We start from the raw sequence: 15,398 nt of genomic DNA, 5'->3' as shown, positions 1-15,398 counted from the left end.
GCACAATTAGAAATTATAACCCATGGCTGGCAACAGGCTTGCCAAATTTTTTTTGATGAAAATAAGGGAGGCTAATGAATTGAAAAATGTCACGTAGGAAATCAACAATTTAAACAGTAGTTACTGAAAAGAAAAACTTAATTTTTTTGTTTATATATTTATATGTTTTTTTTTTTTAAAATAAGGGAGTAAAATGTTCTAAGAGCATTTAAATAATAAGCAGGTAAAAAAAGATTTGGGTAAATAAGGGAAATCCCTGCAAATAAGGGAGGGTTGATAACTCTAGCTGGTGATAAGGTACAAAACCAGAAATGTAGTAAAAAAAAGACAACGCACAGCCAGAGATACTCTGCATAGCCAGTCACATATCACTAAGATAAAGAACAGAGTAGTATTGTTAGAATGTGTTAAACTATCCCTGTAAATGTATCACCTGAGGTGAGTCCTTTGGGCAGGTACATGTCCAGTTTCTCACTCTCTCTTTCTCCATATGAGACATTCAGTATTGTTTCTGCTGTTTCGCGAGCTTGTTTTGTTCCTACAGGTAAAATGAGCAGACAGTAGGAAACTGGGGTTAATTCACTGGGATATCGGGTTAATGAGTGAAAATAGACAATATGTAAACCACTAATATAATGTGACAGAGAGTTGTGATTAGTGCATTATCCTGTGTTGACTTCCTAAAATGCATAACAGCAATATTGTACGTACCTGCTGTGGTCTCTCTCACATGTGCCTCTATTACAGCGTCCTTATCCATGCGATGGGACCAGTGGCTGGGGGAATACTGGTGATCCAGTTCCTGGAGGGAATATGATGTAATAAACAATCAATTTATTTTTACCCAGCAACCTCAGCTTCTGATGTTTTATCCTCCTCTGTATTCAGTTAATCAGATGTACTTTTGAAGACTCTGTGCATCTAGATTCTCACCTCTTTATTCAGCTCTCTCCAGCTGTCCTTCTCCATGCTCAGGCTGTCTCTTTGCTCGGCCTAGGGGACTCTGACCTATACCACAGCATTATGTAAATAAAGGAAAGGTCATAGGTCTGTCCCAATAGCCACTCCCAAAGGAGCAAACATATATATAAAAAACTATTAAAAATTACACAAAAAATGAATGAAATACATTGACAGAATGCAAATCTTAGTTCAGCTCATGATTAGCTTTATAATGAAGCCATAGTTTTGTAACAAAAAAACAAAACAAAAAACACAAGACAGTGGATAGCAAATTATTAAAAATGTGTCATTTGGCATGCACACTTCAAGGCAAAGCATTGAAAGGCATCTGTGTACCTTGGATAATGGCAAACCTAACTGCTGATACTAACTGCTGTTTAGCCACCAATCAACAAGAACTACCCAGATGCTGAACAAAAAATAGGCAGGCTCCTAAGCATTACATTTCTGCTTTTCAAATAAAGATATCAAGAAAGCTAAGAAAAAATTATAATAGGAGTAAATTAGAAAGTTGCATAAAGTAGCCTGCCCTATCTGAAACATGAAAAAAAAATTGGGTTTCATATCCTTTTAAGACATAGGACGCCTTTTACATTTAGCTAACCCTTTGGGACTTTAAGTACTCAGTATTTTTGTGAAGATTTTATTGGACAGCTTGCTAAAATACTGGACTGTGTGTTTGAATACTGGACACCTGGCAGCCCTACTTATCATATATACATAAATAATTTGTAATGGTTTATTATTCTCAATAATTAATATTATTTACTATTCCAATTCTCTGTGGACCGGCAGAGAATATACATAAGATGATGGAATAATGGCCTTGAAAAAGGTCTTCTGTGTGGGGCCGAAACGTCGACCAAACTTAATGGAGCTTATGAATAATAATTAGAATATTTGTTGAATACTCAAGTCCTGTGAGTGCCTCTTCTTCTTTAAAGTGATGGTAAATCCAAGCGTATTAAAAAAAATGCTGTTAAACTCACCCTATCTGTGCAGCAAGCTCTTCTTCAATGAGGTGACATTTCCACCTCTTAACCAATGACGTGCGTGTCGACTGACATCCTAGCACAGCTAAAGGGGGAAACGTCATCTCATTGGAGAAGAGCGCTGTGCCGTGGGCAGCTGGAGGCGCCAAGTTAGATAGGGTGAGTTTAACATAGGTTTTTTTTAGTAAGTGATGACTGAAACTAATGTTTAATTTTAGTGATGGTAAATCCTAGCATTTTTTATATGCTTGGATTTACTATCACTTTAAGGAACTTTTATATATGACCTAGCTGTTAGCACCCTGGCAAGTGAGTAAAAATCAGTGAGTGCATGGAAAAATACAAGTGACTATATATATATATATATATATATATATATATATATAAACGCGGGAGGGGTCAGCACTCTCAGGCCGGACCGGGTACACATCCTATGACCCTGTAACATGCACAGCCCTGGGTGCAAAACAGCACTCTCAGGAAGCTGCACTATCACCAGAGCCACAGGCAGTTGACCCCAGACAGGCTTGGGTGCAAGGCCCAAACGGGAAATTTACAAAAAAATAATACATTAATATAGCACACAGAGAAGGTCCAGCACTCACTTACAAGCTCTCAACTAAGATAAAAAGCAACAATGGAAGAGTTAGTTACCGCATCTGGCCAAATGGGAAAAGCCCAGGTACTTCGTCAAGGGGACCCAGGTTTTTGGAAGAGACCTTGACGAGGTACCTGGGCTTTTCCCATTTAGCCAGATGCGGTAACTAACTCTTCCATTGTTGCTTTTTATCTTAGTTGAGAGCTTGTGAGTGAGCGCTGGACTTTCTCTGTGTGCTATATTAAAAAAAATAATAATAAATATATATATATATATATATATATATATATATATACTGTATATATATATATATGTGAAAAAAAGAGTAAGAGAACAGCACTCCTGAGATAGAGCAAAAGCTAGAATAAACTTCCATGCCTGTTCATTTATATTTGCAACTCAGGGTGCAGGTTCTTTTAGCACACTATGCCCCTTCACAGAGAAAAACATATCCTGTAGCATATCAGTCTGATCCTGCCCAATGACAGTCCAGTGCCGAAATACCAGGCAATTCTTCTCTAAGCAAGGGAAGCAACAACCCCAGACGATCGTTTCGGCCTTCTGTGGGCCTCATCAGTGAGGTGCAGTTGTATCTCTCTAAGGGCATGTGTGCACGGGCTCCACATCTGGCTTACCCATTACTCTTAGGGAGACCCAAGAGTAATTTACATAAATGTGAAAAAGAGAGAAAGAGAACAGCACTCCTGAGATAGAACAAAAGCTAGAATAAACTTCCATGCCTGTTCATTTATATTTGCAACTCAGGGTACAGGTTCTTTTAGCACACTATGCCCCTTCACAGAGAAAAAAATATCCTGTAGCATATCAGTCTGATCCTGCCCAATGACAGTCCAGCGCCGAAATACCAGGCAATTCTTCTCGGAACAAGGGAAGCAACAACCCCAGACGATCGTTTCTCTTTTTTCACACACACACATATATATATATTTGGAACAGTGATTAAGGTGTACTGAAGTCAGGAACTGCATATTGCTTTAAATGAGCATTTTGTTGGACCACACCGACCGTCTTGAGAAAGTTTGCAGAGGCAAATGAAACGCGTAGAAAGGAGGGTATACCTTTGACTACAGAGACTCTGCACGCTACAAGAGTTTGTTTTGATTTTATTTGTATTTTCACAAGTGACTATTGAAAAAAATCTGTTTTTAAAGATTGAACTATTGGACTATTGGTAAACTAAGACACACGGGAGCAGCAGAGGTCGCTACCTGCAGGTTCCTGTGGAGTAAGAACTGTGAAGTATACCAAAATCGTGTATAAGGCTTTTAATGTTTTAAATTCTTGTAAGTGCATTAGAGTGTGTGCACAAATAAAGTCGCACATGAGCATTTATGCTTGATTTACTTAGAAGCACTTTAAAGAAAGTCAATGAACTTTCTGACTAACTTAGTTGCTTATTACGGTCCTAGTGATGTCTTAGTTTTCCCCGGGGGACCCCTAAGTAACTGTTTTTTATAACTTATTTTTTTTTCTTGATATGTTACTATGTCTTATGTGTATTTGTGAGATTCAGATTGTATGGAATTTGTGATTGCTGAGTACTGTGCCAGCCAGCCCTTCGCTAGGCTAGCCTGCTGCCTGCCCATTGCTGCATGTGCTTCTTGCCACTTCAACTGCAGACCAAAAATGTCTACATGTGATAGATTAGGGAGATTGTGTGAAGCTACGCCCACAAGCCACACCTCTTTATGCACTGGCCATACTTTCGCCACTCCCATTTTAAAAAGTGTCCAGGAATCAGTTGGCCAAAAGTTGGCAACGCTAAAACAGCTTCTAGTAAAAGCTATCACCTTGATTACGAGTTTTGCATTGCGACAGATTAAGGGTTAATAACTTTATTTCGGTGTCGGCGATGTTGGGGGCAGCAGATTAGGGGTGTTTAGACTTGGGGTGTTAGGTTTAAACTTAACTTTGTTTTAACATAGACATCAATGGGATTGCGTTACGGAGCTTTTCATTCCGCGCTTCAGGTGTTAGTTTTTTTTCTAACACTCTCTCCCCATTGATGTCTATGGGGAAAGTGTGCACGAGCATGTATTCTCAGCTCTTGGATTTTGTGCGGTATGCAGCTTATATATATATATATATATCGCACGCACAAAGCAGTTTTTTTTTTTCAGAAACTTGTAATGGCAGCACTATGGAGGGTGAAATAACGCAACTTTTGTTGCATTCGTTTCACACCCTCTATAGCGCAAAACTCATAATCTAGGCGTATGTGTTTTAAGTGAGAGTTTTTACTGTGCATGTGAAGCATATCTAAACATGCTTCATGAACCAGCATTTTAACCTTTTAATGCCGTTATGGCATTCTATTCCATCCTAACCGCGCTGGGCTTTTGCGCCGTTAGGACGGAATAGAACGTCCTAGCTGCTTGGCTGTACTGAAGCCATCTGCGCTTTCTGGATGCGATCTCTGTCTGGAGGGCGTGCCTAACGTGCCCTCTCATGAAAGGGTTAAAAGGAGATGAAACTCCTTCATGATTCAGATAGAGCATACAAGTTTATACAACTTTCCAATTTACTTCTATTATCCAATTTGCTTCAATCTCTTTGTATCCTTTTATCCTTTGTTGAAGAAGCAGCAATACACTACTGGGACCTAGCGGAACACATTGGCTGAGCCAATAACATGATGCATATAAGTGCAGCAACCAATCACCAGCTCCTAAGGTATTATTTCTTTCATGTAAGTGGCAAGAGTCCATGAGCTAGTGACGTATGGGATATATATTCCTACCAGGAGGGGGCAAAGTTTCCCAAACCTCAAAATGCCTATAAATACACCCCTCACCACACTCATACCTTAGTTTTACAAACTTTGCCTCCTTGTGGAGCTGGTGAAGCAAGTTGTGCTTGATTTTCTTCTGAAATAAGCGCTTCTAAGCATATTGAAGCCCAGTTCCTCTCTTACAGTGTTTGTCTGAGGGATGTGAAGGGAGTATTGCTTGATGATGCCATGTTTTCACCTATGGGAAATCTATTCTAAGTCTCTCTGTAATCGGTCGCAGAGATTCATCTCTGCCTCCCTTTGCAGATCGACATTATACTCCTCTACCATTACCTCTGCTGATATGTTTAAGTAATGGTTTGGCTGTCTGCTTTATGTGGATGGGTGACTTCTGGTAAGACACTCTCAGCTATGTTTGGCACTTTATCTTATAAAGTTTTATATGTATATTGTATATATTTGCCATGAGTCAGGTCTGTGTATTTCCCTTTGCAGTCTAAACAGTTTCTGCTTGGAAATTATGATTATGGGAGTTTTAGGCTTACCTGGGGTTCCAGTTAATTATAAATTGAAGTCTTTTTTCCAAGTTTTGCGGGCTTAGGCTCGCAATGACGCAGAATGTTACTTTTTATTGCGACATTTTTGTTGTGAAAATTTTTGGCATGAAGTCGCGTCTGCCGTGACGCGAGTCACGTCATTTCTTGTGACTTTCTTGTTGCAAATTTTTTTGGCGCGAAGTTGCGCCTGTTATGACACGAGTCGCATCATTTATCTTTGGTGCCAAAAGTTTTTTGCTCTGCATTTGCACCGTTTTTGGCGCCTTAAATTTGTTATATACGTCTCTCCCTCTTTTTTTCTCTCTGCTCTCATTTGATCTTAGAGGGCTAGGTTGCTTGCTTTTGATTTTACTTTTGTGTAAAAATGTTATCATAAGCATTTTTTCCCATTCCTGAAACTGCTATTTGAGGAAATTGAATATTTTGTTTAAATGTCATTTTTTTCTTTTTTGTTACATTTTGCTAGATTTCTCAGACTGATCCTGCCTCTGATGTTACTGTAGGAACTAAGTAGCCTGAACACAATTCTACCAAAGCTAAGTGTGTATGGTGTAAAATAGCTGATCTTACTTCTTCAGCTCAATCTTACTTCTTCAGCTCAAATATGTGGCACTTGTTATGAAAAACTATTACATGCTGATAATGTTTCTATAAGTACAAATACATCTACTGTTAAACCTTCACAGTGTAATGTACATGATATTCCTGTAGATATTGAAGATTATATTGCTGCAGCCATAGAGAAGGCTAGGATTGCTATTCCGCCTTCAAATAAATGTAAAAGGTTTCTCCTTACTTCTCATAAATCCGATGAAGCCTGTATTGATCGTCAGCATACTGAAATATCTTATGCTGATAAGGATTTATCTGGCTCAGAGGATCCTACTTCAGAGTCTGAAATTGATAAATGAACCTTTCTTTTTAAAATTGAATATATTCGTTCTTTATTAAAGGAAGTATTGTTTACTTAGGGTGTTGAGGAATCTACTCCTCTTGATAGCAAGAATATTAAATGCTTGAATTTTGTTTTTAAAACTTCTGAGGTTGCTCCTGAAGTTTTTTCCTATTCCAGATGCTATCTCTCATATGATTACTAAGGAATGGTATAAACTTGGTGCTTCTTTTAACCCTTCTTCTAGGGTTTAAAAAGTTATATACTTTACCTGTGACTAATTTAGAGTTTTGGGAAAAAGTCCCTAAGGTTGATGGGGCTATTTCTACTTTGGCCAAATGTACTGCTATTCCTATGCAAGATAGTACTTCTTTTAAGGATCTTTTAGATAGGAAGATTGAAATTTATCTTTGTGATGCTATATTTGATGTCATTATGATTGATATTAAATCTATGTGTTTAGCTATTCTTACTAGAAGAGCTTTATGGCGTAAATCTTGGAATGGTGATATAGTGGCTAAATCTAGATTACTATCTTTATAATTTCAGGGTAATAATTTATTTGGTTCTCAATTGGATTTTATTATCTCCATTTTCACCGGGGAAAATTTAGTTTTTCTGCCCCAAGATAAGAAATCTAAGGGTAAATTTAAAGCTCCCAATTGTTTTTGTTCCTTTCGTCAGAATAGAGAACAAAAAAACTCTCCTTCCCCTAAAGCCTCTGGCTCTAATTGGAGACCATCTCCGATTTGGAATAAATCCAAGCCTTTCAAAAAACCTAATCCAGCCCCTAAAACTGCATGAAGGTGCGGCCCTCAATCCAGTTCAACTGAAGGGGGGCAGATTGAAATTATTTCAACATATTTGGACAGTCTCTGTTTAAAACAAGTGGATTCAGAATATTGTTTCTCAGGGGTATCAAATAGGTTTCAGAATAAGACCTCCCATGGGAAGATTATTTCTTTCTCATGTTCCAACAAACCCTGTCAAGGCTCAGGCTTTTCGCAAATGCGTTTCAGACCTGGAGCTTTCAGGGGTGATTGTTCCAGTTGCTCTGCAGGAACGGGGTTTGGGTTTTTATTCAAATCTATTCATTGTCCCAAAGAAAGAAGGTTTGTTAAGACCAATTCTGGATCTGAAATTTCAAAATAATTTTGTAAGAGTCCCAACTTTCAAGTAGGTGACTATAAGGACTATTCTGCCTTTTGTTCAGCAAGGTCATTTCATGTCCACAATAGATTTACAGGACGCTTATCTGCATATTCCGATTCATCCAGACCACTATCGTTTTCTAAGATTCTCTTTTCTAGACAAGCATTACCAATTTGTCGCTCTTCCATTTGGCCTAGCGACAGCTCTGAGAATCTTTTCAAAAGTTCTCTGTGTCCTTCTATCTGTAATCAGAGAGCAGGGTATTGCGGTGTTTCCTTATTTGGACGATATCTTGGTACTAGCTCAATCTTTTCATTTAGCAGAATCTGACATGAAACAATTAGTGTGGTTTCTTCAAATAAATGGTTAGATGATCAATTTACAAAAGAGTGACAAGGGTCACCTTTTTAGGTTTCCAGATAGATTCAGTGTCCATGACTCTTTCTCTGACAGACAAGAGACGAATGAAGTTAGTTTTAGCTTGTCTAAACCTTCAGTCTCTATCATTCCCTTTAGTGGTTATGTGCATGGATGTTTTAGGTCTCATGACTGCAGCATCGGATGCGATCCCCTTTGCTCGTTTTCATATGAGGCCTCTACAGCTTTGCATGTTGCACCAATGGTGCAGGGATTATACTCAGATTTCACATCTGATATACTTAAATCCCAGTACTCAACTCTCTCTGACTTGGTGGTTGGACCATCACCTTATTATTCAAGGGACCTCATTTGTTCATCCTACCTGGACTGTGATCTCAACAGATGCAAGTCTTACAGGTTGGGGAGCTGTCTGTGGGTCTCTGACAGCACAAGGGGTTTGGAAACCTCAAGAGGTGAGGTTACCAATCAATATTTTAGAACTCTGTGCTATTTTCAGAGCTCTTCAGGCGTGGCCTCTATTGAGGAGAGAACTTTACATTCGTTTTCAGACAATATCACAACAGTGGCATATGTTAATCATCAAGGAGGGACTTGCAGTCTTTCAGCAATGAAAGAAGTATCTCAGATACTTTCTTGGGCGGAATGCAACTCTTGTCAAATATCTGTGATTCATATCCCAGGTGTAGACAATTGGGAAGCGGATTATCTCAGTCATCAGACTTTACATCCGTGGGAGTGGTCTCTCCATTCAGATGTGTTTTTTCATCTTGTACAGATGTGGGGTCTTCCAGAAATAGATCTGATGGCCTCTCGTCTAAACAAGAAGCTTCCCAGATACCTTTCCAGGTCCAGGGATCCTCAGGCGGAGATGGTGGATGCCTTAGCAGTTCCTTGGTTTTACTAACCTGCTTATATTTTTCCGCCTCTGGTTCTTCTTCCAAGGGTGATCTCCAAGATCATAATGGAACAATCTCATGTGTTCTGATGGCACCAGCATGGCCTCACAGGTTTTGGTATGGGGATCTTGTCCGGATGTCCAGTTGCCAGCCTTGGCCACTTCCTTTAAGGCCAGACCTTCTGTCTCAAGGGCCGTTTTTCCATCAGGATCTCAAATCTCTAAATTTGAAGGCATGGAAATTCAACGCTTAGTGCTTAGTCATAGAGGTTTCTCTGACTCAGTGATTAGCACTATGATACAGGCTCGTAAGTCTGTTTCAATAAAAATTTATCATCGGGTTTGAAAAACCTATATTTCATGGTGTTCCACTTATAATTTTTCCTGCTCTTTCTGTCTTATTTCATAGAAAGATTGCTAAACTATCTGACATTCACTGTTTTGTTCAGGCTTTGATTCATATCAAACCTGTTGTTAAATCTATTTTTCCTCCTTGGAGTCTCAATTTGGTTTTAAAGATTTTGCAGGCTCCTCCTTTTGAGCCTATGCATTCTTTGGATATTAAACTACTTTCTTGGAAAGTGTTATTTATTTTGGCTATCTCTTCTGCTAGAAGAGTTTCCGAATTGTCTACTCTCTCTTGTGAGTCTCCTTATTTGATTTTCCATCAAGATAAAGCTGTTTTGCGGACATCATTTACATTTTTACCTAAAGTTGTGAATTCTAACAACATCAATAGGGAAATTGATGTTCCTTCCTTGTGTCCTAATCCTAAGAATACTCTTGAAAGGTCTCTACATTCTTTGGATGTGATAAGAGCTTTGAAATATTATGTTGAGGCTACTACTAAAGATTTCAGAAAGACTTCTAGTCTATTTATTTTTTCTGGTTCCAGGAAAGGTCAGACAGCCTCTGCCATTTCTTTGGCATCTTGGTTGAAACTTTTGATTCACAAAGCTTATTTGGAGGTGGGGCAGTCTCCGCCTCAGAGAATTACAGCTCATTCTACTAGATCAGTTGCCACTTCTTGGGCTTTTAAGAACGAAGCTTCAGTTGATCAAATTTGCAAAGCAGCAACTTGGTCTTCTTTGCATACTTTTACTAAATTTTACCATTTTGATGTGTTTGCTTCCTTGGACGCAGCCTTTGGTAGAAAGGTAATTCCGGCAGTTTTCTCAGTTTGATTCTAATGCCTTTTGATTTATTTTTTTTTAATTTTTTTTTAAAGAAAACTTAATTATTTTGGATTTAATTTCTCAGCGGATTTAGCTGTTGTTATTGTATCCCTCTCTCTCTAGTGACTCGTGGTTTTTCATTTCTTGGGTATTATATCCCATACGTCACTAGCTCATGGACTCTTGCCATTTGTATGAAAGAAAACATAATTTATGTAAGGACTTACCTGATAAATTAATTTCTTTCATAGTGGCAAGAGTCCATATAAGACCCACCCTATTTTTTGCGGTTATGATTTTTTGTATAAAGCACTTTATTTTTTCCAGTTCCTCTTTTTGTATGCTTGTTACTCCTTTTACATCTAACTTCTTGGCTATACCTTAAACTAAGGTATGAGTGAGGTGGGAGGTGTATTTATAGGCATTTTGAGGTTTGAGAAACTTTGCCCCCTCCTGGTAGGAATGTATATCCCATACGTCTCTAGCTCATGGACTCTTGCCACTATGAAAGAAAATAATTTATAAGGTAAGTTCTTACATAAATTATGTTTTTTTTTTTAAACAAAGGATACTAATAAAACAACAGATAATAGAAGTAAATTTGAAACGTATTTATAATTACATGTTCTATCTGAATCATGAAATAAAAAATGTTGGTTTCATTTCCCTTTAATTGAAGCGTCTGCTCGAAGGACTTGCAGTGCCTTTTTTTATGTTGGTGACGATTACTCAACTTACAAGATACAAGCCACTGAGTAGTGGTGCATGAAGCATATTTATATAAGCTTCATGTGCACACGCACAGTAAAAGTTCTTATAGAAAACTGTGAAAGCTTTTAGTAGGAGCATTTTTGCTAACACGACTTTGCAAAAAAATGTATTTTCAAAAGTGAAATACAATGATAATGTGCATTTCAATTATGACTGGAACGTTCTTCCCAACTACATAATTTTATGGGCGTGGCCTAAACACCTCCCGTCACATGACGCTCACTAGGGGGCGTTTCACGGAACTACCCGGAAGTGTCTGTCAGTGAGGCAAGGCGGCGAGTGAATAAACATGGAAAGAGGTGCGTACGGGGCGGCCAAGGCCGGGGGTAGTTTCAACCTCGAGCAGTTTCTACGACGACCGGAAACCATTTTCAGGATCTGTTCTTGTGTAAGTACCATAATGTGCTCAGCTTAAAAAGAAAAGAAAAAGTCACCCTTAGCTGCCAGAGAGGGATTTTAGTATTCAGTGCATTACAGAGTTCTTTCTGACAGCATAGAGATTATTAGTTATGCTGTCCCCAAACCCATTATTTACTATATATTAAGATGCTGGGCTATGAATAGCCACAAATAATGTTCTGGGCTGGCTGCCTTTTAGCACTATCATGCGCCCCCCTCATGGTGTCACATGTGGGGATATGATCACGTGCCCCCCTTAAGGTGTCACATGCGGGGATATGATCACGTGCCCAGCCTGTCATGTGATCTCTTGTTTGGGTCAGTGAGTTTGTCAATAAGACTTGTCTGGCTAGTGAACTAATGGGAGAATAGTATCTAGCAGGTGGGAGGAGGCGAGGCAGCAGATCCGGTTGACGTGTTATTAGAAGCTGCACGAATTCTTTCCTAGGATTAGTTCTGTACGATTGGGTGAACTGGCTAAAAGACGCTACACTACTTATGTATATAGTAAAGTAAATATGACTCATCATCACATTTATCTTAGTTCCTGAATTACGTGGCTTACAAATCAAACCTTATACCACACAGGGTTTTGAAGATAACATGTAAAATTGGTTTCCCTTTAATAAAGTATCTCATAATCAATAATTGCACAATAAAAAGGCAATACAAAAGAACTTAGTATGTATTTCAAATGAGTAGTAATTCCCCCCCCCCACATTTGTTATTTTGATTCCCCACATCACATGACGTATATACCAGGGATAGGAACAGACAAAGGCTGTGGTGGACATTTTCCAAAGTACAGACCTTAGTGAAGGACACCAAGGTAAATTTGAAATTAAAAACATTATTTTATAGTGCTTGGTGTTATTATACTGATACAGATACCACTGATCCTATAACCAGCCCTCATCTGGCTATACCCATGTGCCAGTGTCACTACTGTGCCATTATATAGTGTTGTTATACTGATGCAGATACCACTGATCCTATTACCAGTCCTCCTCTGGCTATACCCATGTGCCAGTGTCACTACTGTGTCATTATATAGTGCTGGGTGTTATTATACTGATGCAGATACCACTGATCTTATAACCAGCCCTTCTCTGTCTATACCCATGTGCCAGTGTCACTACTGTGTCCTATAGTGCTGGGGGTTATTATACTGATGCAGATACCACTGATTCTATAACCAGCCCTCCTCTGGCTATACCCAGGTGCCAGTGTCACTACTGTGTCATTATATAGTGCTGGGTGTTATTATGCTGATGCATACTGATTCTATAACAAGCTCTCCTCTGGCTATACCCATGTGCCAGTGTCACTACTGTGTCATTATATAGTGCTGGGTGTTATTATGCAGATGCAGATACCACTGATCCTATAACCAGCCCTCATCTGGCTATACTCATGAGCCAGTGTCACTACTGTGTCTTTGTATAGTGCTTGGTGTTATTATACTGATGCAGATACCACTGCTTCTATAACCAGCCCTCCTCTGGCTATACCCATGTGCCAGTGTCACTACTGTGCCATTATATAGTGTTGTTATACTGATGCAGATACCACTGATCCTATTACCAGTCCTCCTCTGGCTATACCCATGTGCCAGTGTCACTACTGTGTCATTATATAGTGCTGGGTGTTATTATACTGATGCAGATACCACTGATCTTATAACCAGCCCTTCTCTGTCTATACCCATGTGCCAGTGTCACTACTGTGTCCTATAGTGCTGGGGGTTATTATACTGATGCAGATACCACTGATTCTATAACCAGCCCTCCTCTGGCTATACCCAGGTGCCAGTGTCACTACTGTGTCATTATATAGTGCTGGGTGTTATTATGCTGATGCATACTGATTCTATAACAAGCTCTCCTCTGGCTATACCCATGTGCCAGTGTCACTACTGTGTCATTATATAGTGCTGGGTGTTATTATGCAGATGCAGATACCACTGACTCTATAACCAGCCCTTATCTGGCTATACGCATGTGCCAGTGTCACTACTGTGTCTTTGTATAGAGCTAGGTTATTATACATATGCAGATACACATCCAGTATTTCACTCAGGCTTTATTTATTCCATAACTTATCACCCAATATCGCTAGCAGTGTCTTGACAATCCACTTACTTTATTCACACTACATATTTTTTTTTATTCCTATTATTTAATCAGAAAGAAAAGATATACTAAGGTTGTGGCGGACACTGCAAGGGCTAGTCACGGACACCTTGCCTATCCCTGGTATACACTATGAATTCTTGCACATGCTCAGGGCAAGATTTAACAATGTAAGACGGACAGCAGGGAACATGTTTGCCCCTGTCCGCCCGGCTTTGTGTCTAGCAGGCAGCAATGCACTGCCCGCATTTATAATTGCATATTACTGCTAGTGTGCAACGCTAGCCCCTGCTCACACGCAGCCAATTGCACGCTAGCAAGCGCTGTGAATCTCCCTGGTTGGTGAAGTTGGTTTTAGAAGCAGCGGTCTGATAACCACAGCTTCTTAACTCTCGGCTGCAGGTTTGCTCATGCTTTGATAAATCTTGCCCTCAGTAGGATGAAAAAGACTGTGTACATTGTGATAATGGAATTGAATTGAAAAGTTGTTCAAATCTGTGTGGTCTATCTGAATTATTAATGTTTAATTTTGACTTTACTGTTCCTTTACAGTCTACTCCAAAATTATTGTGTAATGTCGTTACTACCTATTTCCCAGCTTTTGACAGCCAACATTGTTATATTAATATACTTTATAATGCTTAAACCTCTAAATGTCTGCCTGTTTCTAAGCCACTACAGACAGCTTCTTTTCACAACATGACACAGCTAGTTCATGTGTGCCATATAAATAACATTGTGCTCACTCCCGTGGAGTTGTGCAGGACCCTGCACTAATTGGCTAAAATACAAGTCTGAAAATAACCCTGAGATAAGGGGCTGTCTGCAGAGGCTTAGATAACAAGGTAAAAAGTATATTAAAGGGATATAAAATCCAAATGTTTCCTTTCATGATTCAGATAGAGCATGCAATTTTAAGCAACTCTCTAATTTACTGATATTATCACATTTTCTCGGTTCTCTTGGTATCTTTATTTGAAAAAGCAGGAATGTAAGCTTAGGAACTGGCCCATTTTTGGTTCAGCACCTGGGTAGCGCTTGCTGATTGGTGGCTAGTGCTACACAGGTGCTGAACTAAAAATGGTCCGGCTCCTAAGATTACATTCCTGCTGTACAAATAAAGAAACAAAGAAAAATTGATAATAGGAGTAAATTAGAAAGTTGCTTAAAATTGCCTGCTCTATCTGTATCACGGAAGAAAGAAAAAATGGGTTTCATATCCCTTTAATTTAAGTGTTTGTTGTGCAAAACAAGGGAATGGGTAATAAAGGGATTATCTTTCTTTTTAAACAATAGCAATTTTGGGGACACTGAACTCAAATTTTTTCTTTTGTGATTCAGATAGAGCATGACATTTTTAGCACCTTTCTAATTTACTCCTATTATCACATTTTCTTCATTCTCTTGCTATCTTTACTTGAAATGCAAGAATGTAAGTTTAGACGCCGGCCCATTTTTGTTGAACAACCTGGGTTGTTCTTGCTGATTGGTGGATATATTCATCCACCAATAAAAAAAATGCTGTCCAGCGTTCTCAACCAATAAAAAAAGCTTAGACGCCTTCCTTGTTAAATAAAGATAGCAAGAGAACAAAGAAAAAATAGTAATAGGAGTAAATTAGAAAGTTACTTAAAATTGCATGCTCTATCTGAATCACAAATGAAAAAAAATGAGTTCAGTGTCGCTTTAGTGTGTTTCCAATTACTTTTTATACTAGCTACAGAGTTTTAAATATATGA

At 38.8% G+C, this 15,398-nt stretch overlaps 2 protein-coding genes across 3 annotated transcripts in view; one reads left to right on the top strand and one right to left on the bottom strand.

Annotated features, from left to right (window-relative positions):
* The window catches only part of AFMID (arylformamidase), a 138,296-nt gene extending 137,315 nt beyond the window's left edge, over window positions 1–981 (bottom strand). For both annotated transcript variants that reach the window (XM_053706181.1, XM_053706174.1), the window contains exons 1-3: window positions 934–981; window positions 712–802; window positions 434–538 (exon numbers count right to left, since the gene is read on the bottom strand). In XM_053706181.1, the coding sequence (XP_053562156.1) occupies window positions 434–538; window positions 712–802; window positions 934–969 (232 nt within the window). In that variant the 5' untranslated portion in view covers window positions 970–981. The remainder of the gene's footprint in view (window positions 1–433; window positions 539–711; window positions 803–933) is intronic.
* A 10,381-nt stretch (window positions 982–11,362) lies between these two features.
* The window catches only part of SYNGR2 (synaptogyrin 2), a 97,754-nt gene continuing 93,718 nt past the window's right edge, over window positions 11,363–15,398 (top strand). Inside the window, exon 1 of the mRNA XM_053706145.1 lies at window positions 11,363–11,516. Within this exon, the coding sequence (XP_053562120.1) occupies window positions 11,418–11,516 (99 nt within the window). The 5' untranslated portion in view covers window positions 11,363–11,417. The remainder of the gene's footprint in view (window positions 11,517–15,398) is intronic.

This window comes from Bombina bombina, chromosome 1 (genome assembly GCF_027579735.1).
Source record: "Bombina bombina isolate aBomBom1 chromosome 1, aBomBom1.pri, whole genome shotgun sequence".
NCBI lineage: Eukaryota > Metazoa > Chordata > Amphibia > Anura > Bombinatoridae > Bombina > Bombina bombina.
The sequence above is the reverse complement of the archived record's forward strand: the minus strand, read 5'-3'. Positions and strand labels throughout refer to the sequence as shown.